Genomic DNA, 27415 nt, shown 5'->3' with positions numbered 1-27415 from the left:
TCACAGTGGATCGACCGATCAAGGGCTTCGTTGCACACACGCGAACACGCTACACTCAACAACGACCACACGAAATAAAAAGCAAGACAAAAAATAAAAAAATTAGAATAAAAAAAAAATATAACTGATGACGAGTAGAGCTATGAAACGAAAAGTCTAAATATATTTTATATTTCTTTTTTTTTTTCGGTGGCAAGTAGTTTTTTTTTTATATTTTTTTATTGAATTTTTTTTTTTTAATTTAATTAATATTTTTATATAAAACTATTATTATTATTGCTATGTTTTTCGATTGGAGTAATTTCTTTAATGATGATTAAAAAAATTCTCTTTACCAAAATCACAACAACAAAATAAAAAAATCAATAAATAAAATTGAAGAATAAATAATTAATGAATAAAAATGATGTATTAAAATCAAACCAGTTTTGTATTATTTAATTTTTTTTTTTTTTTTTATGAACACATATAATGTTGGATAAAATTTCTAGCGATTGCGCTTAGAATGTAACACACTCATGTCTATATGTTGTGTTGTTCTATTTATTATGATTATTGTTTTTTAAAGTTATGTTGATTTGTATATCCAGTGTTTGGGAATGATGCCCAGTTTAAACGTAATATTGTAGCCTTAGGAAAGGGGGAAAAGGATACGGGTTTGGGCACGACGGGCACAAGTCGTTTTTTGACACGACTGAGACACCACCGTAACCACCACGACGCACCGCGACTCGACACCCACGGTCGACCACGCCGCTAAATTCAACTTAACAAGATGTCTGGTTCAGCTCCGCGGTGCGAACACTGACGATTTGCAATCACTGGTCACGCACATCCTACACCGCGCACACTGATCATTCGAGGTCATGGAATATAACCTTTTGTCACCACCAGCAGGCGCTTCATTATAAAAAAATAATAAAAAAATATATATAAAATTGTGTTGTTCAATTGAGTGTTGTTTTGATAACACAGTCGGCGCCACCATACGATTGGTGAATTTTTTTTTTTTTTTGGTACTGATAATACGAGATTTGTCATGCCATTAGTAGATAAGTATACTGGCAGTCGGTAAGAAAGATATTTATTACTGATACTGTACCGACAATCACAGGGTTGATAACTTTTTTTTTTATTGATCCAATTACATAAATATATAATAAGCGTTTTGTATTTTTACATTGACAATTTTTATTTTATTTTTCCAAATAAAATAATTCCTGAATTTCTCCGTGATTACTCCGAATTTCTCCTAAATTGACCCATGCGGAAAAATGAGTGGAGAAAGGTATCAAAATTTTTTACGAATTCACGATGATATCAATTTGGATGCAGGAACGTTCGGAAATATTTCTCCGAGAAAAAAAAAACATGCGGAGAAATATGTAAAAAAAATAATTCTACCGCGAAGAAATTTTTCTGAAATCAACGATGAGGAGAAAACTTTTTTATTCATTTCTCCGCATGGGTAGGGCTTCATGCGGTACCGAGACTAGTCAATTTGGGAAGAATTCGGAGTAACCGCGGAGGAATTTTGAAAAATTCGGAGAAATATTTTTACCAGGAATCATTTTATATTTTTACATTGACAATTTTTATTTATTTTTTTCAAATACAGCTTTTTATGGTAAAAAAAAAAAAAATACAATTTGATCTTAAAATTGCGGCTTGGGACGTTTTTCTATCCAGGATTTGATGCCAGGTAGAGCTAGAACTTTTTCTCTGAGAGATTTGGGAACGTAGCAACATCTGCAATGATAGATAATTTTTTATCATTTAATTTAAATTTAGAACATGGAAGATACAAGGCCAAAAAAAAAACAAAAAAAAGAAGAAAGGCATGATCTGGAAGTCATTGATCCCGCTAGGGAAGAAGTTTGCCACGGTGCGACAACGCATACTGGGAGAAAAGCTGATAACTGTTGGGAGAGTCCAAATACCCAGGCACGAGAGGGAGAGTATGAAGCCTTATCAAAGAGCAGAGATGCGAAGATGAAAGCAGCTGCTAAACGAGCACGAGAAGCCATTGAAAAAAAAAAACAGCGATTTCTTCTTGCGAAAGAAGAGAAAGAAAAAGACAAGGAAAAAAAATTTTGGGAGTCAAAATGTTTTGAGTCCGATATAAACAATTCTGTATTGCAACAACAAATCGGTGACATGATAAAAGAAAGAAATTCATCAAGTCAAAATAGCCAAGTAATCCTGCCTTCAACCAGCAAAAGGGATGATTACTGATACTGTACCGATAATCGCAAGGTTAATAACTTTTTTATTGATCCAAATACATAAATATATTAACCCTGGTGAAAATATTTCTCCGTGATTACTCCGAATTTCTTCCAAATTGACCCATGCGGAGAAATGAGTAGAGAAAGGTATCAAAATTATTTACGAATTTTCTTCGAATCGACTTGGGTGGAGAATCGTTTGGAAATATTTCTCCGCGATAAAAATACTCGGAGAAACGTGTGAAAAAAAAAATTTAACATTTTTTAACATTTTGTATTTTTACATTGACAATTTTTATTTTATTTTTTCAGATACAGCTTTTTATGGTTAAAAAAAAAATACAATTTGATCTCAAAATTGAAGCTTGGGACGTTTTTCTATCCAGGATTTGATGCCAGGTAGAGCTAGAACTTTTTCTCTGAGAGATTTAAGGCTTGGACGATTTTCAGTTACTGGAATTTCACAGGCATTTGCTATAGAATCGTGGATTGCAACGAAAAAGATGTCTGCATAGCTCAGCTAAAAAAAATTCATTTAAAAATTATTAAAATTTGCAAAATTAGCAAGGAAATAATGCTAAAATTATTACCTTTCCGCCATGAAAATATCCACCATTGGTCTTTGCCAACTCTTCCAACTTGTCGAGATAAAAAGGAACAGTAACATTGACAGATTCTTCTTTTCTTTGTTTTTTTATAACAGGATCAGTTTCACGATAGAACATAGCAACATCTGCAATAATAAATAAATTTTTTTCATTTAATTTAAATGCTTTAAAAAGTAACGTGGAATTAATTTAAAAAAACATACTTTTTCGTAAATCATGTAGAGCATTTGCAACCCCATCAATTTTTAGTGCATCAAGATCAGTTTTTCCAATCAAATTCAGTTGTTTTCCCAAGTAACGACAAATTGGCAATGTCTGAGAAAATGATTCACCATCAATTTCCAAAATTGGTAGCTGTCCAAAAGCAGTGCCTAAAAATTATTCAAAAAAAAAAACTTGTAACAAATGATTTGTAATTTATTATTGACATAAAAATATATGGCACATACTTTTTTTCATTTTAGGCCACTCATTTTCACGCTCAACACGAATATCTTCAAATTCAAGATCTCCATAACTCAAGAGAAATCGAATGGGTTCACCCAGACCCATCACATTGAAGTATGTCAGCTTGTAATGCGGCATATTTGTTCTGTAGATAAAAAAAATTAATACAAGTAGATATCAGTCTCATCAATACAGTCATCATTCATATCAAAAAGGTGTGGTCACTCAAGATCCACATAGTAAAACTAGATCCACTTTGCTATAAGAAAACAGTCTATCAATTGACAGCTAATTTTGTAATTTGTTTACTCACCTCAAATTGGTTTATATGTAATAAAAAATAAAATCCAACAAGTGTTTGGTTATAGCTTGGCTGAATACTACCGGCAACTAGAGCGATCAACACACACATACACACTCTATCATATTTCTCTTTAGAAGAGAGCGAGAGGATTCTCCCTCCATACACTATCAGACAATTCCCACCAACTTTCGCATTCTATATTCAACTTTGTATGCTTGTTTTTTTTTTTTTTTTTTTTGCGCCAACAAAACAACACTCGAGATATACCAAACTATAGAACATTCTCACTTCTCTGATAATTTAAATTCTTCAGTCTTGCTCGTGGTTAAAATATCAAGCCAAAAATTGTTACATAAATTTATAAAATTAAATTAACCCCCAGTGTAAATTTGGCAATATTTAAAAATGAATATGAAAATTCTTTATACAACAGTACTGCATTGGGAACGATCTGATTATAAAATTGTTGCATCTTATCCGTTGTTGGATGTGTCAGTGTATAGAGATGTTGTGCTCGGAGCGATTAAAGACTTTAAACCAGTTGAAGATGAAAAAATTAGCATTACCTGTGATAAGTACGAAATGAATTTATCTATAAATATTATGCAGTGATTTTTTTTAAAAGTGGTGCAATTATTTTAATTTTTATTACAGATATATTGTACATATTTTAGCTGAAGAATTACATTATGCTTGCTTGACATTGGCTCAAGAATCACCAATTGAAGAATCAGAGACTGCATCATGGGCTCATGAATATTTAGAAAAAGTTCAAACAATTTATCGAGAGTTACCAATATTAGCTGATCTTTCACGTGACTTGACGCATATTTCCAGTGATGATTTATCTAATCCTCTCAAAAAAATGATGGTACATTTAAATAGCTTTTCACACGATATTTCAAATTCAAAAATAACAAATTTATTGAATATTTTTTATTCAGGAAAATAGCTGCAATGGTACAAAAAACTTACCTGCAATTTGGAATGATCTAGCTGAAGCTCGAACGGTGCTACTTGAATCAGTGCAAAAATTAATCGATCGAGGACAAAGACTTGATGATTTACTCAAGAAAACCCAGACCCTCGAGATAAAGGTATTCAATAAATAATGAGACAAATTAATTTTATTTATTTTTTATTTATTATTTACAGGTTCGAAAAGACTTTCGATTAAAATCAAGGTCATCAGAAAAAAAAAACAAAAATTTATTTATTACTGTGTTCACGACTATTTTAATGTTGATATTGACTATTACATTTATTGTTCTTTTGTACATTGAAATTTATAGATAATAAAAAGAAAAAAAAAATTACAAAAATCTCAGAAATTTTTGATGATTATTTTACAACAAAATTAATATTTTTTTATGGAATTTATTTATGATGAAATTGAAAATTTACTTACTCAAGTTGATCGGCATGCAACAAGTCGTTTTGAATCGGCAAAAAAAATTCAGGTTAATTAAAATTTATTTTAAGTATTAAATATAATAAATTATTTTACAAAAATTATCAGTGTGTCAAAATTATTGACTTGAAAAATATGACGTCAATAGGTTATTGAATCTGACAGATAACCCTGACTAATCCCTCGTTGATATGATTTTTATTTTGCCAGATATTATTAAATTCAGAAAAAAATAATAACACAAAATGTAATTATTGTTTTTTTTTTTCCTCATTATCAAGTTGAATTTAATTCAATTTTTCGGTAGTTTAATGATAAAATAAAAATTGTTTTCAATCATTTTGTAATTAATTTTAATATTTTTATTTCATCAAGTTGTGGTTTCGTAAAATAATCAGGGATATTTGCGAGAAGAAAATAAATGCAGCGAGTATAATTAGACGTGAATTAAACACAAAAATTGCTTTAAAAAAAAAACAACAAGCTTTAGAACTTAAAAATTATACAAATAAATGTGCAATTAAAATTCAAGCACTGTGGCGAGGTTATTGGCAGCGAAAAAATGGCATAGATTTACCAAAAATACATAGATATACTAAATTTATTTACGAAAAAAATAAAGAAGCATTAGAAAAAATGAAAAGGTTACAAAATTAATTACAAAAATTCATCAAGTATTTATTATATTAAAAAAATTATCCATTAAATATTTTTTAGATTTCGAGAAAAAGAAATTAACGATCAACAAACTAAAATTGAATCTGAAAAAAGAAAAATATTTATTCTCATGCTGTTAAAGGTTTTAATAATAATAATTATCAATTTACAAAATTTTATTTTTAATTTATCTTTAACCAGGCACATTATCTAGTTGGCACAAAAATTCATCCCGGTGTAATAAGTAAAAAATCATCACAAATCGAAAACGCAATACGAAATTTCAGATACACTAATTTCATAAAAAATAAAGAAAATATAACACAAAGTATTGAAGAATTTTTTCAACATCAACTGGTAGAATACCAACAAGACATAGAGCTCTATCTAAAAAATATATTATACAAATAAAATTAACAGTCACAAAAAAAAAAAAAATCGAATATTATTTTTTGTTTTTTTTTTCTATTTAACTACATTATCGTGAATACTTATTTTTCTGTTTGAAAATAATATTCACAGTATTGCCATAAAAACAGTGTATAACGCGAAAATAAAAAGAAAAAATAAATTCATTGAAAAAGAGTTAGGGGAACAATGTCATCAAAGAGTCGCCATGTTATCATAAAAAATTAATAAACAGCTGTCGTTACTTTAAATGAACAAAAACTTCACAATGCATATTAAATGCATCACTTCTCAGCAAAGAGCCAAAAAGAGGGATAAAAAAAGAAAGAAAAGAAGAGGGAAAAAAAAATAATTAATAAAGAAATATTGTTTACTACTATTTGTTGTGTTTAAAAAAACAGTCTTGATATTTTCTCGTTGGAATAATGGAGTTATTCGAGAGCCCATACTATCGAATGAATAAAAGGTCATTACAATTTTACGGTCATTGGCCTTTTAATTCATTAATTAAAAATCGTTATCATCAAATTATCATGTACACAATTTTATTGAGTATATTTACACCAAAGGTAACCAGAAAAATAAAAATTAAAATAATAGCAATTTTACAATAATAAAAAAAACAATTAAACTTAAATTAATTATAAAAGATTATTAAAATTACAGAGGCAATTAATGACAATGATTTTGAAGAAATCATTGAGTGTTTACCAATGATTGTAACTCATCTTTTGACTCATACAAAATTTATTTGCTGGACATTTACACGAAATAAAGTAATTAAATTATAAATTAAATATTAATAATTATAAAATTAATTAATGAATATTCAGTTATTAAATTTAGATGAAAAAATTATTTATTATTATGCAAAAAAATTGGAATGACATTAAATCAAAAGAGGATAAAAAATTACTCGTTGAATTTGCTGAACGTGGAAAATTATCAATGAGAATTTATGCAAGTATTTTTATTAATTATTAATTTTTTCACATGTAAAATTATGATTGAGGATAATTTTTAGGCTGCAGCGATATTTGGTGTTGTTGGAGTGTATTTTTTATCAGCTGTTGTACCAAAATTTTTGGACATTGTTAAACCATTGAATGAGTCAAGAAATCATGTGTTTTTATATGAAACTGAATATTTCGTGGATCAGGATAAATATTATTATCAAATATTATTGCATGGATATTTAACAGTGCCAATAAGTGTAGGTGTTATTATTTTTTTTGATAATATGTTGGCGTGTTATGTAAGCCATATTTGTGGGTGTTTGGCAGTTGTCAGGTAGGTTTTGTTAAAGTCTTTCTAATTGTGTTTTGTGTATAATTTTACGAAATCGTTATATTAGCACAGATACGGGGAAATTTACAAGAAATACGGAGACATTTACGGGTACAATGGAATCAGTTCTACATACACAGTGGTGGCTATGTTTACCGTAAGTTCTACCGTAACCTGTATAAATCTCTCCGTAAATTTCCCCGTATTCGGTGCCAATGGCGTTACCGTTAATTCTATTACGTATAGAAAAAAAAATTTAATTGTTTTTAAAAAGAGACTAAAAGTGTCAGTCAAATGATAATAGATAAAATTTCTATAACATTATTACATAAAGTTTTTTTTTTAGAATTTAAAATCATCAAATAGTAATTTTTTTTTTTATGTGGTTCCAAATTTTTTAAATTTTTTTTGAGATTTTTTTTGACTCTTCAGGCAAGTCAAATGATTAGAGCTGTTTTGGCAAATTTAAATTCAATTTGAATCCATTTAATTGTTGTTTAACAAATTGCATAAAATACAAAAATTGCTCCTCTCTCTCAAAACAAACAAGACAATTTTTTCTTTCATTTTTTTCTAAATATAAAGGCAAAAATTGTGTTGTTTATTTTGAACAATTTTTTATTTTTGAACTCAACTTTTTTTATAAATTTTGATTTAAAAGTAATTTTCTTTCAGTGCAAATTTAAAGAGACTTCATATTGACACCGAACCATATACCGAAAAAAATAATTTCGAAAAAAATCAACGTCTCCATAAACGAATAATATACTGTGCTAAAATTCACAATAATACACTCGAGTAAGTTGATCTTATCCCCGACTATTCTAATAAATTATTAACGTATTTTTTTTTCTATATTTAGATTTGTAAAATTGGTAGAGTCATCAGTTTCAACTGCGTTAATTTTTGTGATTGGTTTTAGTACAGTGATCATAACAGTCACTGGAATTGTTGTAAGTTAATTTACCCATAATTTCCAATTTAAAAAAAAAAAAAAAGAATAATTTTTTTAGTGATAATCAATTACTTTTTCATTTGCAAATTAATATAGTCTGTGATGAAACTCAATGATCCAAATGAAGCTGCTCGTTTCATGGCATTTGCCTTCGGTGGAATTTCACATTTATATTACATAAGTTCCCAGGGAAATTTACTCATCCAAGAAAGTGAAGCTGTACACAAAGCTTCGTAAGTCAAACTAACAAAAATTAATTTTATACATAAATTAATTTTTTATGTATACATAATTTATAATATCGTCGAAAAAAATTTCAGTTATTTTTGTGAATGGTACACACTGCCACCAACTTACCGGAAATTAATAATTATCATCATGATGAGAAGTAAAAAACCAGCAAAAGTAATCAACACTTTTTATCAAATTTATAAATAAATAAATAAATTTATATAATTATTTTTTAATCAAATTTATATAATATTTTTTTTTTTATTTTTAGATAACAGCTGGGAAATTTTACACTCTTTGTAACGAAAGTTTCGGTGATGTAAGTTAGCTAAATTATTTAAATAATCCATAAATTAATTTTCAATTAATACTAATTATTTTTTCCAATTTTTCAAGGGTTTAAAAAAAGCCATGTCTCTTTTCACACTTTTAAAATCGTCTCTCTAAAAAAGTCTATCAAAAATATTCAGCAATATAAATTTATATATTTTTATCATTAATATTGTGCAGTAAATTTCACTAAAAAAAAATTAATAATCTTGATATATTTTTGTGTATATCTAAACTTTGTCTTGTCTTCAGTGTAAAACATATAATTGTGTAATATTTTTGTACAATTATAAATTAAAAAAAAAAAAAAACAAATTAGCCTCGTGTAAAGAAAATTTCTACTGTCGATTCATTCATTTTTTTTTCCACATAATCCTTTGTTAGAATAAAAAAAAATATAAAGAAATAAAGCTTCAAAGAACAACAGGCTTTAATTAATAATAAATACCCTTCCATAGAAATAAGTTGTCGCGACAGGTGTAATTGTCTTTTCGATTAAAATTGACGTTCCCAGTAAAAAAACCCTCATACAGAGCATATTCAATTCAATCGATTCTTCAGTACTTAAAATTTGTTTTCCAAATAATAATAATAATAATGAATATAATATTTTAAAACTCTAGACATGGTACTTTAAATGTTTGTGATAATGGAGGTTTGGGAAAGTGTGTATTATCGTACAAATAAACGTGCATTACAAATTTATGGCCAATGGCCTTTTTATTCAAAATTTCGTACTCGATGTCATCGAATAATTATTTACACAATTTTATTAAGTATATTAACACCAAAGGTAAAATTTAAAAAATATATTTAAAAGGTTACATGTCAATTAAAAATTTTCAAAAAAAAACTTGACAAAAAAAGCCGCGACAAAAAAAATTCCGACAAAAACAATCATGACAAAAATAATTTAAAAAAAAAAAAAATCACGTCATAGTAAATTTTTTTTTTTTTTAAATGATAAATTTAATATTTCATATGAATTATTTTTTTTTTTTATAAGTATAATATGGCCGCTAGATTTTTTTTGTCTGAATTTTTTTATTTCAATTTTTTTTATCGTGAATTTTTTGTCAAAATTTGTTTTTTTTTGAAATTTTTTTTTGTCGTGGAATTTTTTAAAATGCACTCAAATAATTTTTTACTAAATTCGATATAAACAAATAATTTTTTATTGTGTTTTTTCAAGATGATTAAATTCATAGAATCATTTGGTGATATTGATGAAACGATTGAATGTTTACCAATGATTGCAACTCATTTTGTATCACAAACAAAATTTGTAGCATGGACATTTACATCAAGCGAAGTAAGCAAAAATTTTGTTTGAATTAATAATTGTATTTTTTTTTAACTACGAATAAATAATTATTCAGATAATTTAGATGAAAAAATTAATAATCATGATGGAAAAACAATGGAAGGAAATAACGTCAATTGAAGATCGTAAATTACTTGATTATTATGCAAAACGTGGACAAGTTACAACAAGATTATATGCAAGTATATAATTATTAATTAAAATTTAATAAAAAAAAAATTTAATATTTATTTTTGAATAAAAATCAAAAGGCCATTGCGCTATTTGGTGTGATGGGTGTGTACTTAGCAACAGCTGGACTTCCAAAATTATTAGATAAAATAAATCCATTGAATGAAACAAGACCAAAAATATATTTATACAAAACTGAGTATTTTGTTGATCAAGATGATTATTATAAAGAAATATTAATACATGCATATTTGACAGTGCCATTATCTGTTGGTGTCATTATTTATTTTGACAATATGCTTGCGTGTTATATCAGTTTTGCAAATGGAATGTTTGCAATAGTCAGGTGAGTTTATTATTTTTTTAAACTAGATGTAAATTTAGCTAATAACTTTTATGATTTACGAATTTCGACAGCCTACAAATTGGTATAAATTTTAACTGTTATTCTCTGTATTTCCATCGAAAAAAAAAACCAATTTGTTCGGCTGCAAATTCATAAAAAAGTGTCTATTAATTATATTGAAATTTTAATTAATAAAAATTGTTTTTTCTTGTTCTAAATTAATTTATTTATTAACAGCAAACATTTAAAAAATATTCATGTATTATCTGAAACAGATCAAATGAAAAGTACTATTGATAAACATAAAAGTATTTTTAATCGTTTAAAATATTGTATAAAAATTCATAGCAGCACTATTGAGTGAGTTGTAAAATTAAAAAAATATTAAGACACAGTTAATTAATTTATTGATTGTTTTTAAAAATAATTTTTAGATTTATTGAATTGGCTGAATCATCAACGACACTTGCATTATTATTTGTTGCTGGATTAAATACAGTTGTGATAACAGTCACAGGGATAGTTGTGAGTAAATAAATTAATTAAAAAAAATATGAATTGTTAGTGTGAAGTGTTAATGTTAAATTTACAATAAAATAGTCAGTTATGAAAATTGATAAACCGAGTGAAGCATCACGATACATGGCGTTCACATTGGGTGGAATTTTTCATTTATATTATATCAGTTTTTTGGGTAATCAACTTATTCAAGGAAGTGCATCTGTACACAGAGCCTGGTAATTATTTTTGTCTATTTTTTAAAATAGTCAATAAGCTAGAAATTAAAATTTATTTTTTATTTAGTTATGATAATGAGTGGTATACTTTACCAATAAATTATCAAAAATTATTAATTCCAATAATGATGAGAAGTAAAAAACCGTGTCAGGTAAATTATAAAAAATTTTTAAAAAATTAATTTAATAATTTTAATTTAATAATAATTATTATTTTTTAGATGACTGCAGGTAAAAAAAATTAATTATTAATAAAATCTATCTTATTTATTAATATTTTTATTTTTTTTAATAGGAAAATTGTACATAATGAGTATGGATAGTTTTTCTGATGTTTTAAAAAAAGCAATGTCTCTTTTTACTGTTTTAAATTCCGCTCGTTAAAAAAAAACAAAATTAATCCACGTTGTCCATGTAATATTAATGATATAAAAAAAAAAAAAATGTATTTTTCTGTTCAAATATATATATTGTGAAATAAAAACTTTTTTAAAAGTATAATTATTTAATAAAATAGCTTTTTTTTCGAGGGACTATTAATTGGTGTAGTCATGGTGTCATTCTGAATGTAGTCATGGTGTAGTAGCATGTAGTCAAGGTGTAGTCACGTTTAGTTATGTAGTATTTATACTTTTTCCACTAAAACTTTTGTGAAAATATTTTCCCGAATTTCTTCGCGATTACTTTGAATTTCTCCGTGATTACTCCGATTTTTTCCTATGTTGACCGATGCGGAGAAATGAGGAGAGAATTTTTTTTCTCCGAAAAATACTAGCGCGGAGAAATGTGAAAAGAAATATTCTTAAACTTAATAAAAAACTTAAAAAATATAGTTGAAATGTAATAAATAGTGTAGTCATCATTATGTATAAGGTGTAGTAAGTGTAGTACTTGTGGTTTTTTTTTGACTACATTTCGTAGTCGTGGTGTCACTAATCCCGGCGATGAATAGCTCTTCGTTTTTTTCAGTTAACAGAAAGAAAGAATAGATGATTCGACTCACTAATAATTTATTTTCACACTGATTGTTTTTTTTTTTAAAAATAAATTGTTAAAAGAAAATTAATTACCCAGGTAGAAATTAGAGTCAATTTGAGGTCACTTTTTGACTTCACACGTTAATTTGATATGAAGAGTCAAAAAATTGACTCTTATTTCTACCTGGGTATATTTATTAATCAATATTGATTAATTATTTATTAATAATAAATTAATTTTAAATATAAAAATTAAAAATTTGAAAAAATTTGATATAGTAACCTTGAGCCTAGATAAAACTTGCTCAACTGACCTACTCTGTTGAACTCTAATTAACTTTGTTGATAAAAAAAGATATAAAATACTATAAGCACTATGTAAAAATATATATTTTCCAACGAGTTTATATTTAAGTAAGATAAAAATAATGTTTACGATAACGAAGCAGAAATAGTACTGGCAAGTAATATTATCCAGAGAGTTGCTATACCCCCCACACAAGTTTTACTGGTTGGTTACCTGTGTTGTCAACCCTTCCAGTTTTATTATACACACTTGCTTGTACATAAGCCAGGTATAGAGGTATAGAGTAGCAAGGGGAGAATCTTCCCCATCGCATGTACAACCCCACCAAATGACACAACCCTACTGCACTGTTATACACGTGAAATATGAAAAATAAAAAGAATACTTAATCAAAGCAATTCGTGAAACACACAGTAAATTTCATAATAAAAAAAAAAAATGCTATCCCTACTTTTAATTGCACAGTATCATGCAATGACTTGAATTTTTTTTTTTTTCTACCCCTTTTTTAACCCTTCTACAAGTCATTGAAAATATGGAATCATGAAAAAAATTGAAACATCAAAGACATGAAAATATCAAACGATATAAAGTCATCAAAAACATTGAAAACATCAAAAAATATAAAATCATCAAATGGATTAAATTATCAAATGGATTTAATCATCAAATGAATTAAATCATCAAATGGATTATGTCATCAAAAAGATTAAATCATCAAAAATATTGAATCATTTTTTTTTTTCTTCAATTTTTATTTCAGTTGAAATATTATTCTCCTACAGTCATGTCGATTTTAGAGAGTCCAGATTTTTTACTGAGTAAACGTATATTAAAATTGTACGGTCAGTGGCCATATTCGTCAGGTGTAATTAATTATATCAAGCGAATTTATTGTTTCGTTGCTGTTATCAGCATACTTATTCCCAAGGTAATATATGATATATACTTTTTTAAAAAACAAGGATAATTTGATGCAATTTATATCTAATTTTTTTTCGTACAAAAAAAAAAGTTGATAAAAATTTATGAATCACGTCATGATGTTGATGCATTTATTTTATGCATGCCAATGGTGGCAGTGCATATTGAGGCAATTATTAATTTGACATCTTGGTGTACAAGTGGTGAAGAAGTAATAAAATATTTTCAATTGGTATAAATTGTTTATTTTTAATAAAAATAAAATAATTTTTTTATATTGTAGATTAAATATTTAATTGAAACTATCAAACGAGATTGGGATATTTTAAAATCAGGCGATGAAATTGCGATATTGGATGGTCATTGGAAAAGAGGTCGATCGAATATTAATAATTATGCAAGTATTTTTTTTATCATTAAATTATCAGTTTGAAAAATCATCAAGTAGAAATAGTCAAGATTACGTCAGCCCTATCAAGACTAATGTAACTTTGTAATATTTATATTTAGTCATTAGTCATTTAAAAAAATTTCAAGTAGAAATAGTCAATATTAGATCAGCCCTAATCATAAAAACAATTATTATTTAAATTTTATATGTCCTACCTTTTAGTTCAACAAATTTTACAAGATGCTAATTATTTAATTTAATTAATTAATTTATTTATTTATTTAATTAATTAAATTGCCCTTAACAATACAATATTTTTATTATTTAAAAATATAATTATTTTCAATATTTTCATCTATATATTTAGCTTGTGTATAATTGATAAATTTTAGAAGAACAGTAAATAAATTTTTTTTCGATAAAAAAATTAATTTTAATAATATGTATAAATGTTATAAATAAATTTGATAAAATATAAATTTATCATTATTATTTTAAGCAACTTTGAAATTATAAAAAGTCTATTTTTATTTTGTAAATTAATTTTTTTTTGTGTTTTTAAAATAGGCATATCCTATGGTTGGAATAACACTTGTATTTATGACATCACCTGCAATACCATTGGTGTGTGATATAATAGCACCATTAAATGAATCACGACCTCGTGTATTTCTTTATGAAACTGAATATTTTGTTGATCAAGATGAATATTATTTTCATATATTAATTCATGAATACATGACAGTTCCATTGTCAATTGCTTTGACTGTTTATTACAATACTGTTCTTGGTTCATGGATTTATCATGCTACTGGAATGTTGGGTAAGTTTATATTTCTGTTATTGCTTTTTTTAAATATTTATTATAAAATTTATTTTTTTATAATTTTATAAAATGAATTTTATGTTGTGTTAAATAATTATAGCTCTATAAATTTTTACAGCAATTGTATCGTAAGTTTGTCAATTTATTATCATCTAAATTTTACATTATTTGCGATCTTAAATTTTAAACAATATCATTTTTAATTGGTAAAAAAAAAATGGTCCATTTAAACAATTAAAATTAGCAGTATATTATAAAATTAAAACTGACTATGTTGTTTATTATTTGACAATGAGTGAGATCATTTTCAACAGTCAGAAGATTTTATTTTCATTCTAATTAGTGGAAAGGAGGAAATTAAAAATAATTTAATCAAGATGTCGATGGAATTTTTATGTTTCTTTTATTTAAATTTTATCTGTTCTTTGATATTATTTTTTTAAAAGACTTATTAAATTTATTAATTTGAGTAAAATATTATATATTTTTAACAGATATCAGTTGGAAAATATGCATGTTTTATCTGAAGGTGATAAAGCATTTAAAGAACATGAAAAAAATCAAAACATTTACGAACGTTTAACGTATTGTATAAAACTTCATAGCAGTACTATTGAGTATTTATTATAAATAATTAAAAAACGACAAAATTTAATTAATTTTCGTTTCAAAGATGCACTATTTATTATATTTTTATCGTTTGAAATTCAAATGACATTTATTTTCCCGAAAAAAAAAATAAAGAAATAGTAAAAAATTATCATTTTGAAAAATAGAAAAATATTTAAACAACAATTTTAGAAAATAATATTAATTGTATTTAATTTTATAATTTTTATAATATATTTATTTGAAAAAGAATTTAATGTAATTGATACAATTAATAATTTTGAAATTATGATTTAATTATATTTTGATTTTATCTTTAGAAAAAAATTAATCTAAATTTTGTAGTTGAAATATCATTAATAATAATAACAAAAACAACAATAATATTAATAATAATAATTTTTAGATTTATTGAAATAATTGAATCATCAAATTCACTTGCATTATTTTTGGTTATTTTGATATGCACACTTATTTTTGTAATAACTGGAGTTGTCGTAAGTTGAAATAAATGAAATATATATATTATTTTCATTAATTAAATTTTCGCAAATAATTAATTAACACCCATTAATAACCAATAAAAAAAAAAAAAAAATATAGTCAATAGTAAGAATGGATCATCGTTATGTAGGATTTTCAATTGGTGTACTTGGAACGTTATTTTTTTTGAGTTTTATTGGCAACGAAGTTATTAAAGCAAGTGAAGCTGTTCACATAGCAAGGTAAATAAAAATATTATTCACATAATAATTATATAAATTAATTTAATTAATTTTAAAAATTTTAATTTTTACAGTTATCACAATGAATGGTATAATTTTCCAATATCTTATCAAGTAATGCTCATGAAAATTATGATGAGAAGTGAAAAACCTTGCACGGTAAAAAAATGCTTGTTCAATTTTTTTTGAAATATTATTTATAATTAATTTTTTATTATTAATTTCAGATAAGCACAGGTTTATAAAATTCAAATTATTAATATTTTTTATAATAATTTTATTAGTTTTAATGTGATATATTTTAATTGTTTTTATTTAAAGGAAAAATACTCGACTTGAGTATGGAAAATTTTTCTGAGCTTTTAAAAAAAGCGATGTCTTTATTCACATTTATAAATTCAACCCGATAAAATACTGAAATTTGTAGTCAATTGATTCAAGGTATTTTTCAATTTTTAAAATATTAATTTTAAATTAAAACGAAAAAGATAATAAAGAATAAAAATCCATGTTTTAATTTGTTTTATTTTTTTTTTTTGATTAGAAATTTTAGTTCACTGATTGGAAATATCTCGTCACTGTTTGTTAACATAAAACAATATTAGAAAATTTATTGGTTTTCATAAACATGGAATGAAATTAATGTAATTATGAGTATCAAATAAAATTCTATTCAAAATATCAAATGTAACTTGAATAATATGCTTTTAAAAAATATCTACTTGTTGAACAAAAATAACTTGAAATTCAGCAAAATGTGTTTTAACAATTCGCAATAATTTTTTTAAAAACAGTTCTAATTTAAAATTTTTCTAAGTCGCTTAACATATAGCTTGTAACAAATAAAGCTGCAAAAAAAAAAAATATAAACTGACGTCAATCGGTTCCTAAAATTTGCAACAATAAAGATACAAAGTAAGAAATAAATAAAGGTAAAGTGAATATCTAATTAAAGCATCAATCAATACATCCTGCCACACTGTCTATACCTCCAGAAAATTTCCTCATAAAAATTGTAACTACAAAGTTACTTTACCCTCCAATAACTTGAATAAGAATTTTTAATATTTATTGTATCGCGAAAAAAAAAAAAAAAAAAAACGACGTTACCTGTTTGAAGGGTTAGTTTAAGCTTAACACTGTTTGTAACATGTCGATTTTAGACAGTTCATACTTTTCATTGAATAGACGGGCATTGAAATTTTATGGACAATGGCCTCATCAATCAAAACTACAAAATCGTTGTCATCGAATAGTTTCATTTTTAGCAATATCAAGTATACTTATACCAAAAGTAATTAATAAATAAAAAAAATAATAATTACAATAAAAATTAATATTATTTTTTTCTTTATTATAGTTAATAAAAATTTATGTATCACGTCATGATATTGATGAATTTATACTTTGTATGCCAATGGTTGTTCTTCATATTGAAGCAATGTTAAATTTATCATCTTGGTGTTTCAATGACGATAACGTATTAATATTATTTATATAATTTTTATACTGACAATAAAAACAATATAACATAAAAATATATTTAAAATATATATTAACAATGATGAAATAATTAAATAATCATATCTTTTTTATCTATTAGATGTATAAATTGATGGATAAAATTCAAAATGATTGGGAAAGTTTAAAAACAGATAAAGAAAGAGAAATACTTAATGAACATTGGAAAAGAGGACGATCAGGTCTTACCATTTATGCAAGTATTTATTTTATTATTAAATTATTTATAATTTATTTAAAAAATTATCAAGTAGAAATAGTCAAGATTAAGTCAGCCCTAATTTTATACTTACATAACTTTGTAGTATTAATTTTGAAATAATGCTGAAAATTAAAAATTTGTAATTATTTTATTTTGTAACTAATCAAGTTAATTAATTTTTTTTTTAAATTTTTAAACAACTGAGCAATTTAATTATGACCAATTTAATTATATTTTGCTAGGCAAGTGCAATAGCAGGAGTATTAATACTTTTTTTAACATCACCTGGTGTTCCAAAAGTATTTGATATCATTGCACCATTGAATGAATCACGTCCACGTGTATTTCCTTATGAAACAGAATATTTTGTTGATCAAGATGATTATTATTTGTACATATTAATGCATTCATACATGACAGTTCCAGTTTCAATTGGTTTGATTGTATTATTTAATACTGTTATGGGTTCTTGGATTCATCATGCAGCCGGCATGCTTGGTTTGAATTTATCAATTTTTTTATTCAATAATAATTTTTGTAATTTAATTTTATATTTTCACGTTTTTTTTAATAGCTATCGTTGCGTAAGTTTTAAATTATTCAACTTGAAATGATCCATCAATAATTATAATTTTGTTTGTGTTTTTTTTTTTTTTTTTTATAATTTCATTGTAATATTATTGTTATTTTATTTGAGTTAACAGGTATCAATTGGAAACTATACATAATATTCCTAAATCAGATGAACGATTTAGTCGATATGAAAAAAATCAAAGTATTCAAAAACGATGAAATGCATATAACATGTTATGGTCTTTGAACAGGTCACTGGTCATCTTTATTATATAGTTAATTACTAATTAATAACTAATTTTAATATACAACACACATTTAGAAATAGATGTACAACATGTCCGCCGATATATAACTGTGTTTAACCAATCGGTTAATAATTACCAACACATACACTTGCAGCAAGAGTTAAAACAAGCCCCAAGTGACCTTTTGGTTCCCCATTGGGATTTGGAGATTACCCATGTGTAACTATAAACCCGATGAAAACCGAAATTTCCAACAGTAGTTTTCTAATTTTTTATTAATTTTATGACGTTTATAGATGACAGTACTGCTATATTCCAAATAAATTATTATTTAATTATTTAATAACAATGTTGTTTGTTAGTTATTGTTTATTGTTAATTATTATTTTGTTTTAAATTAAATCATTTTGTTGATTTATTTTGATAATCTCATATTTTTTATTACACAATTTATTTACAAACGATTTTTTAAATTTAATTAATTTACAACCGAATTTATAAGATTTATTAATTATCAAGCAATCTATTTAATTAGTATAAATTAGTAATTAGTAATTATATAAGTTATGTTGGCATATTATACCAAGTCCATACAGACTAACAGACGTTATTTTGTCAAGGTATTTTACTATAATAAAGTAAGTGACCTTGCTACTCGCGCTGCAAAAATTGAATTTTACAAAAAGTTTTTATATACCTGTTTATAATATACTTAATTTGGGATAATTTGTATACTATAAACAGGTACCTTTATGTAAAATTTTACATTAATATCTACTTAATTAATTTGAAATAAAAATATATACATATAATGATAATTAAATTTTAATGACTAAGACTAATTGTTTTTTTTTTTTTTTTCTTCTTTCGTTGTTGTGCGCTGTTGTTTCCTTTGGATTGTCGATTCCAGGTTGTTCATGTCAATGGGGCTGCATTATTTTTTTCTGGAAAATAAAAATTAAACACAAAAAACATTAGTTAATTATTTATTTATTTATTATTATAATTTTTTTCAATAAAAATTACCTTGATCTTTCAAAATTACTATAATTAGCAATATCATCATCTGGATTCATGCCAGCATATGTAGTTCCAATGTTGCCAACACTTATACCTGCATTGATGTCACGATGCCATGTTATACCACAGGTGCGACAGTAAGCATACCTGTGCCCACGTGTACTGACAATTAATTGACGATGGCATTTACTGCAATTTTGTGTTGTCTTATACTCATCAACTCTAACAAGAATTACAAATTTAAATTCAAGCAGTTTTTTTTCTAATTTACACAAGGGAGGTCTTTTATATCCTTTTGGTCTTAAATGTGGATTTGGATCACCAATAAAACAACATGAATATTCCCTGACTTTAGTATTATTATTATTACTATTATTATGAATTTTTTTATTTTTATTATTATTATATTCTTTTCTTTTTTTCTCTTTTTCTTGATGATAATTTAATTGTTGTTTTTCAAATGATAATTTTAACTCAAGTTTATGTTGTTTTTCTAAACTTTTCGTGGCTTTTTTTAATCTTTTTTCTCTTTTACGATTTCTTGCACGTTGTTTTTTTTGTTTATCTGTCATGGTTGATTTATTTTTCGCAGCAAGTTCAACTTGGCTCTCTAATTTACGAGCTAATTTTAATTGATGTTTAGTTTTTTTATCTTTATCTGATGGATGATTTTTTAAATAATTTTGTTTTCTAAGTTTTTTTAATTCTTTAGCTTTTATATTTTTTGTTTTTTTCTTTTCATCAATAATTTTTTTTTTCAAATATTTTTTTTTTCTTTGACCAGTTGCAATAAAATACGCTAAATCATCAAGATAGGTACGTTTTCTAATTGAAATATTCCATTTGAGTAGTGTCATTTTTAATGTACCATAAACCGATTGTTTTATAGCAAAGCAAAGTAAACGAAATTTTAAATTTAATAAATAATTGATTGGATTTTTTAAATTTAAAATATCTTTAAATTCAACTGATTGTACAATTTTTTCAACTTTTTCATCTACAGTACTTGTTATTCTTTTTCTCTTTTTTTCATTTCTGAAATAACCGCTTTTATACAACCATGTTGAATTTTTTATGGCAAATCTTTTTTGTTTACTTTTCTTTTTTAAATCACTAATATTTTCAAAGTGTATCCCTGATACAACACATCTCTGTCCTTGGTCAATTGATGAATAATGTGTTATATTTAAATTTTTTAAATCATCAAGTGAATGTTGACTTAAAATTGTAATTTTTGGTACATCCTTTTGAATATTGTTATTATCAAGATTATTATTTTTATTCACTACATCTTTTTGGCATTGAATTGATACTGAAGCTCCATCAGTAGTTAATGATAGATAAAATCTTTTGCCGAGTGAAGATTCAGGATCAATGTTAAAAATTTTTTTCCATAAAGCATTATCATCCAAAGTTTTACATTCTGTAAATAATTCTTTATCTGATAATTGTCCTACAAAACGTCTTAATGCAGATGTACTATATCTAACATGATGCCAACCAAAATGGTTAATTGGTACGACAATGAAATTAGTTGTCAATTTTTGTAGCTCAATGAAAAATGGTAAAAATTTATACCACTTATTATTATTATTAAATAATTTAAAATCTAATTTTTCAAATTGATCGAATAATTTAATTTTTTCTGGTCTTTTATTGTGCTGAATCAAATCCGATAAAATATCATAGGCTTCCGGACCTGATATACCAAGTTCTTTTTTAATATATTTAAATAATCTCTTATATTTATGTGTGTTGATGTTGGTTTCAAAACATGTTAAATATGTTTCAATTTGGTCGTCACATATTTTTGCTAAACCATGTACATCAAATCTTAATGGAATATTTAAATTATCGGTTTCATTGAGCCTAGTTATTATGCTACAATATTCATTATATAATTCAATCAAATTCACGTCATATACAGGTTTAACCCCATGTGAACAGGGTACTTTTAAAATATTAAATATTTGTTGAATAATTTTATTGGCCCCATTTGAAAAAATATGATTTACTAGCCAGCCTTCAGGATGATTTATACAAAATTCTAAAAAATATGATCCAGCAATTTTCCATTTAGCTACTCTGTCAACGTCACTTTGAATTTTACTATAAATTTTATAATTTTGATCAGTTGATTTTGTATCTTTAGTGATTTTTAATAGTGTTCGTAAACCCATCTGTATTGTATACATTTTTTTATCTGGTTCATTGGCAAATTTTTTAGCACCAGCTGATTTTTGACGTCTTTTTGTTGATGTTGATGTTTTACCAGAATTAATTGAACTTGTAGATCTTGATGTTGATGTTGATGAAGGTGAAGGTGAAGGTGTACGTGATTGTGCTGTTTGTGTGTTGCGTTGTTTTTTTTGTTTTTGTTGTTTTATTGGTGTTTGTTGTACAGTAGGTGTTTTAAATGATGGTGGTGGTGGTGGTGTCGGTGGTGGTGGTGATGGTGGTGTCGGTAGTGTCATTTTTTGAATTTTTTTATTTATTAATTCTGGTATAGGTAATATATTCGGCCTCTTTTTATCATTATTCTCTGAATTTTTTGTTGATGGTTGAGAAAAACTTTTAACGACCCATTCTTGTGATTTGATTACTTGTTCGTCTTGCATGGATTTTTGACTACCAAATATTTGTGTCATTTCACGACGTTGACGTTCAACAATTAAATCATCATCAATATCCATATTCATATTATTATTATTCTCAAGTACTGCTGTGCGTGCAAGTTCTTGTGATAGTCGTTGAATAATACTACTATTACCATCATTATTTTTTAATTGTTGCTTGTTATTGTTTATATACGTAGATGTTGATGGTGTAGGTGTTACCACCATGTTGACATCATCATCATCATCAGTATCAGGATCAACAATTGATGATATATTTGGTGGTCGTCGTTCATTTTGTTTTGATGACCGTGTTGAACGTTTTGTTTTTTGTAATGATGATGATCTAAAAATTTTAATTAAAAATTTAATTAAAAATATCATCAATACGCATTATTGTTATTATATTATAATGAATAAATTAATTTCTACCTTGTATTATAAGGAGCCATTTCCAAAATAATGTTTAGCTTCAGATCTTAACTAGTACAAATCAAACAGAAGGTTTGAAAAATACAAAATAAGAAAATTAGTTTTGAAAAAAACTGATGAGACAATAGAATCGCTTGATATTACTTTCTGAATCATATGAAACAAGAAAATCTGCAACAAATAAAAAGAAAAAAACGTTATAGAACACGATTATATTCAAAGTAGGATCTCAGCACTATGCGTGTAAATTTTCTGCCTATCTACCAGTTATATTTTTAAGAATACTAATGAAAATTTACACATAGTGCTAAGGTCCTAAACAAGGTCATTAAACAAGGCAAGACTATTTTTTTTTTTTTTTTTTTTGTAAATCGAGACAAGACAATGTTTTTTTTTTCAAATTAAAGATGTGACGAAAGACGAGACGATGTTTTTTTTTTCAAATTAAAGATGTGACGAAAGACGAGACAAGACGATGTTTTTTTTTTTTTCAAATTAAAGATGAGAAGACACAAGCAGCAATATTTTTTTTTTTTTTTTTGGTAAATCGAGACGAGACGAAAGACAAGGCGATGTTTTTTTTTTCAAATTAAAGATGTGACGAAAGACGAGGCGAGACAATTTTTTTTTTTAATTAAAGAACCGTTTTTTTTAAACTAATTATCGCGAAAACTAATTAAATATGTATATATATACATATATATATATATATATAAGGTTACTTGTGTATTTTTAAAAACTTAATTAACTTTTGTCGAGAACCCCCTTTGTAATTTCTATTTAATTTAATTAACCCCTCCTCAAATCATTATAGTATACACGTAACTTTATATATATATATATATATGTATATACATACGAGCATTCCACTCAGTGAGCGTTCCACCCACAAGGCTTTCCACCTATAAATGCTTTCCGCATAATTAACTAATTAAATATGTATATATATATATATATATATATGTAAGGTTACTTGTGTATTTTTAAAAACTTAATTAACTTTTGTCGAGAACCCCCTTTGTAATTTCTATTTAATTTAATTAACCCCTCCTCAAATCATTATAGTATACACGTAACTTTATATATATATATATATATGTATATACATACGAGCATTCCACTCAGTGAGCGTTCCACCCACAAGGCTTTCCACCTATAAATGCTTTCCGCATAATTAACTAATTAAATATGTATATATATACATATATATATATATATGTAAGGTTACTTGTGTATTTTTAAAAACTTAATTAACTTTTGTCGAGAACCCCCTTTGTAATTTCTATTTAATTTAATTAACCCCTCCTCAAATCATTATAGTATACACGTAACTTTATATATATATATATATATATGTATATACATACGAGCATTCCACTCAGTGAGCGTTCCACTCACAAGGCTTTCCACCTATAAATGCTTTCCGCATTGCTGATCAACGTACCATAATCGAAAGTGATACATTATTCAAGAAAATCACTGCTTATATATATGAGAAGGAAACAGTTCACATGCGAGAAATAGAATTTTAGTAGCGCCAAAAAATATCCTAGCGGCCAAAATGGTAATTAAAATTTTATGAATATATATATTGATAAGGTAGAAAACTAAAATGATAAATTCAAATAAATGTCAATAAAAAAAGTAATAATAATGAAATTATAAATAAATATACATTAATGATAATAATCAATTTGTCAAAAGTGGTTGCACAAGCTCAGCAACAACATCTTGCTGTTTGAACTAAAAAAATAACAAGATTTATATTTATAAAAAAAAATATAAAAAAAAAAGACTAATTAAAAATTTATATGTAAAATGTGAGACTGCAATTTTAAGATCAAAAAATAAATAACAATTTTTTTTTTTTTTACGTTAATAATTAATAATAACAATTTATATTATTGCTATAAATATTATAATAACGTTGTACATGTTGTCAATAAATAATCCAAGATGAATGGACAATTTAAAGCATCAAAAGATAGGTTAGGTAAGTACAATAATAAATGATGCTTGCACAAGCATTATAGTATGTCATTTTCTTGGACGTGATAATTAATAATATATAATAATTAAAATTAAAAAATTATTTACATTTAATTTAATATTTTATATTTAAATAATTAAATAGATTGAAGATGGTGACCTGATCAATTATCAATAACAACACAATTAGAAGAAAAAGTAACACTTGGTGCATCAACTGGTAAAAGAGCTGGTGATTGGTATGGACCAGCATCAGTTGCTCATCTTTTAAGTCAAGCTGTTAATACAGCTATTAATTATTTGAGGTAGAAAAATTACTATTGATGCTTCTATGTGTCATTATTAATTTTTAATTGCTGTCAGATCAGAAGGATCTCAATTGACATCTACTTATGGTGAAACAACCAGGTTAATAATTACCAATATATTATTTGTAATATATTTTATTATAATTTGATTTAATTTTTACAGTCATTGTATGGGAACTTTCTACAGAACAATACGTCTTGTTAATAATGATGTAAAACCAGTATATGTTTTTTGATGGTAAACCTCAAAATTTAAAAGTTGGTAAATTAGCTAAACGTGTTGCTGCTAAAGAAAAAACTGGTAAATTAATTATACATTTATAAAAAAATAATAATTATATTATTTTGTTAAATATATTAATTAATATTTTTTTTTTTTTAACTAGGAAATGCTGAAGATATTGATAAATTTAACAGACAACTTGTCAAAGTAACACCAGAACATGTTAATGAAGCTAAGCAGCTTTTAAAATTAATGGGAATTCCTTACATTGAGGTGTGTAACAAGTCAATAATTAAATTGATAAATATTGATGTAGTATTTGTATTTGTTGAATTGCACTCAATGTGCAGCTCTTGTTAAAGGTGATAAAGTTTATGCAGCTGCAACTGAGGATATGGATGCATTGACATTTGGAAGTACTGTTCTTCTTTGTCGTTTAACAATGAGTGAAGCAAGAAAATTATCAGTTTAAGAATTTCATCTTAATAAAGTTTTAGCAGATATGGAACTCACTAAAAAAAGAAGTAATTAATACAAAGAATAATTATTATTTATTATTGATAAATATCTGTATTTTAATTATATCTTCAATTTTAGTTTATCGATTTTTGTATATTACTTGGTTGTGATTATACTGGATCAATCAAAGGAATTGGACCAAAACGAGCAATTGAACTTATTAAAACTCATAAATCATTGGAGAAAATTCTTGAAAATATTGATCAAAAAAAATATCCATCACCAGAAGATTGGAATTACAAAGAAGCTAGAGCATTGTTTATTGAACCAGATGTTGCAGATCCAAAGGATATCGATGTAAATTAAAAATATTTATTTGTTTTGATAAATTTTAATTATGTTTTTATTTTTTTGTTTAGTTAAAATGGACTGAACCTGATGAAGAAGGATTAGTTAAATTTCTTTGTGGTGATAAAAATTTTAATGAAGACAGAATACGTAATGGAGCTAAAAAACTTGCCAAAGCAAGAACCACATCAACAGAAGGTCGTCCAAATATACTCGACTAACGATTCGTTAGGCTCCTGAGAAAAAAAAAGAGAGAGAGCCTCGTCATGCTTGCAAACTATCCTCAATCTCTGTATACATATTTTGTCTATTTACCCTTTTTTAATTTTTTTTTTCTACTTATTTATATTTATTTATTTATATACATTTGTTTTTTTTTTTTCTTTAAATTATTCATTTTTTAAATTACACATTATAATATACTTCTTGACTTTTCTTTGCATTTCATTTCAAAGTGGAGAAAATAAGACACACGTCATTATTGCACCCTTATGAATCTACCATATATCAATTAGTGTTAATCATTTAATATTTTATTATTTTCTTCAATTCAAATTATCATCATCATCATCATCAAATTGTCACTTGAATGAAAATTAAAATGAAATTATGGTGTTTAAAAAATCGCATAAATATAATTTTTTTTTCAATTTATTTTTACTTTTTTGATTATTGATGATAATTTTTATATTCCAAAAAAATCTTTATATATTTTTTCAAAAAGAATAATGAACTGAAAATCAAATTTTTCTTATATTTTATTTTTTGACAATTAATCACCAATCTATTTAACTGCATTCTTGTATAAAACCTATAAATTTGTTTTAACCACATATATAGAGCAATAAATAATCACCAAAAAAATGTGTGAAATCTAGACACCCCTCCAAATGTCACGCCCTTATAAACTCTCGAAAATAAAAAGAATAAAAATAAAAAAAAACAATCGTATATGGAGCATGAAAATTTTATATAAAAACTAGGTGGAGAAAAATCAGCGAAATCCAATTTTCGAATAAATAAAAATTAAGAAAAACAAGTTTGCGGGATGAGGGTTTATACGTTGGAACGTATTCGTTTTGTTGGAAATCAAGTTATAAAAGGAAGTGAAACTATTCACACAGCTTGGTAAATATTTTTTTATTTTTATAATATTATTGTTCAATTTAAATATTGTATTTATTATTTTTAGCTATGCTAGTGAATGGTATACTTTACCGATAAAATATCAGAAAATTTTAATTCCAATTATGGTGAGAACTAATAGACCTTGC

General features: G+C 25.5%; 6 protein-coding genes and 1 pseudogene across 17 annotated transcripts in view; 5 read left to right on the top strand and 2 right to left on the bottom strand.

The window, feature by feature from the left end:
- The window catches only part of LOC122855819 (serine/threonine-protein phosphatase 2B catalytic subunit 3-like), a 54677-nt gene extending 53824 nt beyond the window's left edge, over positions 1-853 (bottom strand). For all 9 annotated transcript variants that reach the window (XM_044157459.1, XM_044157461.1, XM_044157463.1 and 6 more), the window contains exon 1: positions 424-853. The gene's annotated coding sequence lies outside the window, so the exon portion shown is untranslated. The remainder of the gene's footprint in view (positions 1-423) is intronic.
- A 1630-nt stretch (positions 854-2483) lies between these two features.
- On the bottom strand, positions 2484-3730 carry LOC122855818 (glutathione S-transferase-like). Its single transcript, XM_044157456.1, has 5 exons — positions 3597-3730; positions 3286-3428; positions 3040-3207; positions 2819-2961; positions 2484-2748 (listed from the first exon to the last, which is right to left on the bottom strand). Exons 2-5 carry the CDS (start codon positions 3419-3421, stop codon positions 2581-2583), a joined length of 615 nt encoding a protein of 204 aa, XP_044013391.1. The 5' UTR covers positions 3422-3428; positions 3597-3730; the 3' UTR covers positions 2484-2580.
- A 105-nt stretch (positions 3731-3835) lies between these two features.
- On the top strand, positions 3836-5576 carry LOC122855817. Of its 2 annotated transcripts, XR_006374097.1 has the most exons (5): positions 3836-4162; positions 4242-4458; positions 4532-4684; positions 4743-5047; positions 5374-5576. XR_006374097.1 is itself a non-coding variant. In XM_044157455.1 (4 exons), the coding sequence occupies exons 1-4, from the start codon at positions 3993-3995 to the stop codon at positions 4881-4883; spliced, it is 681 nt and encodes a 226-aa protein (XP_044013390.1). In that variant the 5' UTR covers positions 3836-3992; the 3' UTR covers positions 4884-5202. The 2 variants fall into 2 exon arrangements, 1 of the variants encoding a protein (XP_044013390.1); XM_044157455.1 differs by lacking the exon at positions 5374-5576 and having other exon boundaries at positions 4743-5202.
- A 615-nt stretch (positions 5577-6191) lies between these two features.
- Positions 6192-9048, top strand: LOC122855816 (odorant receptor 13a-like). 3 transcript variants are annotated; one of them, XM_044157453.1, is made up of 10 exons: positions 6192-6632; positions 6730-6839; positions 6897-7023; positions 7088-7353; positions 8026-8148; positions 8213-8303; positions 8402-8538; positions 8626-8710; positions 8808-8855; positions 8933-9048. In XM_044157453.1, the coding sequence occupies exons 3-10, from the start codon at positions 6910-6912 to the stop codon at positions 8981-8983; spliced, it is 915 nt and encodes a 304-aa protein (XP_044013388.1). In that variant the 5' UTR covers positions 6192-6632; positions 6730-6839; positions 6897-6909; the 3' UTR covers positions 8984-9048. The 3 variants fall into 3 exon arrangements, with proteins under 3 accessions (XP_044013388.1, XP_044013387.1, XP_044013389.1); XM_044157452.1 differs by having other exon boundaries at positions 6714-6839; XM_044157454.1 differs by lacking the exon at positions 6192-6632 and having other exon boundaries at positions 6835-6839; positions 6910-7023.
- A 467-nt stretch (positions 9049-9515) lies between these two features.
- LOC122854082 lies at positions 9516-15499 on the top strand. Its single transcript, XM_044154495.1, has 10 exons — positions 9516-9659; positions 10059-10178; positions 10255-10368; positions 10442-10707; positions 11142-11232; positions 11308-11444; positions 11512-11596; positions 14611-14866; positions 14988-14997; positions 15364-15499. The coding sequence occupies exons 1-10, from the start codon at positions 9516-9518 to the stop codon at positions 15497-15499; spliced, it is 1359 nt and encodes a 452-aa protein (XP_044010430.1).
- A 1854-nt stretch (positions 15500-17353) lies between these two features.
- On the top strand, positions 17354-18718 carry LOC122854081. Its single transcript, XM_044154494.1, has 5 exons — positions 17354-17497; positions 17807-17920; positions 18169-18424; positions 18501-18510; positions 18631-18718. Exons 1-5 carry the CDS (start codon positions 17354-17356, stop codon positions 18716-18718), a joined length of 612 nt encoding a protein of 203 aa, XP_044010429.1.
- Positions 18719-24770: 6052 nt separating this feature from the next.
- LOC122854080 lies at positions 24771-26362 on the top strand (annotated as a pseudogene).
- Positions 26363-27415: the final 1053 nt, after the last annotated feature.

This window comes from Aphidius gifuensis, linkage group LG4 (assembly GCF_014905175.1).
Source record: "Aphidius gifuensis isolate YNYX2018 linkage group LG4, ASM1490517v1, whole genome shotgun sequence".
Lineage (NCBI taxonomy): Eukaryota > Metazoa > Arthropoda > Insecta > Hymenoptera > Braconidae > Aphidius > Aphidius gifuensis.
Note: the sequence above shows the minus strand (reverse complement) of the source record. Positions and strands in the feature narration are given on the sequence as shown.

What these genes read in the sequence shown, in the direction of transcription:
- LOC122855817 (XM_044157455.1), top strand. Translation starts at nt 3,993, where the DNA reads ATGAATATGAAAATTCTTTATACAACAGTACTGCATTGGGAACGATCT. An exon ending in ATTAGCATTACCTGTGATAA is followed by an intron (nt 4,163 to 4,241) that starts GTACGAAATGAA and finishes TTTTTATTACAG; the next exon opens with ATATATTGTACATATTTTAG. An exon ending in CCCAGACCCTCGAGATAAAG is followed by an intron (nt 4,685 to 4,742) that starts GTATTCAATAAA and finishes TATTATTTACAG; the next exon opens with GTTCGAAAAGACTTTCGATT.
- LOC122855816 (XM_044157453.1), top strand. Translation starts at nt 6,910, where the DNA reads ATGAAAAAATTATTTATTATTATGCAAAAAAATTGGAATGACATTAAA. An exon ending in AATTATCAATGAGAATTTAT is followed by an intron (nt 7,024 to 7,087) that starts GCAAGTATTTTT and finishes GATAATTTTTAG; the next exon opens with GCTGCAGCGATATTTGGTGT. An exon ending in GTAACGAAAGTTTCGGTGAT is followed by an intron (nt 8,856 to 8,932) that starts GTAAGTTAGCTA and finishes CAATTTTTCAAG; the next exon opens with GGTTTAAAAAAAGCCATGTC.
- LOC122854081 (XM_044154494.1), top strand. Translation starts at nt 17,354, where the DNA reads ATGTCGATTTTAGACAGTTCATACTTTTCATTGAATAGACGGGCATTG. An exon ending in CAAGTATACTTATACCAAAA is followed by an intron (nt 17,498 to 17,806) that starts GTAATTAATAAA and finishes TTTATCTATTAG; the next exon opens with ATGTATAAATTGATGGATAA. An exon ending in GATCAGGTCTTACCATTTAT is followed by an intron (nt 17,921 to 18,168) that starts GCAAGTATTTAT and finishes ATATTTTGCTAG; the next exon opens with GCAAGTGCAATAGCAGGAGT.
- LOC122855818 (XM_044157456.1), bottom strand. Translation starts at nt 3,421, where the DNA reads ATGCCGCATTACAAGCTGACATACTTCAATGTGATGGGTCTGGGTGAA. An exon ending in GTGGCCTAAAATGAAAAAAA is followed by an intron (nt 3,208 to 3,285) that starts GTATGTGCCATA and finishes AATAATTTTTAG; the next exon opens with GCACTGCTTTTGGACAGCTA. An exon ending in GATATTTTCATGGCGGAAAG is followed by an intron (nt 2,749 to 2,818) that starts GTAATAATTTTA and finishes AATTTTTTTTAG; the next exon opens with CTGAGCTATGCAGACATCTT.
- LOC122854082 (XM_044154495.1), top strand. Translation starts at nt 9,516, where the DNA reads ATGGAGGTTTGGGAAAGTGTGTATTATCGTACAAATAAACGTGCATTA. An exon ending in GCATCTGTACACAGAGCCTG is followed by an intron (nt 11,445 to 11,511) that starts GTAATTATTTTT and finishes TTTTTTATTTAG; the next exon opens with TTATGATAATGAGTGGTATA. An exon ending in GAAGTAAAAAACCGTGTCAG is followed by an intron (nt 11,597 to 14,610) that starts GTAAATTATAAA and finishes TTTTTAAAATAG; the next exon opens with GCATATCCTATGGTTGGAAT.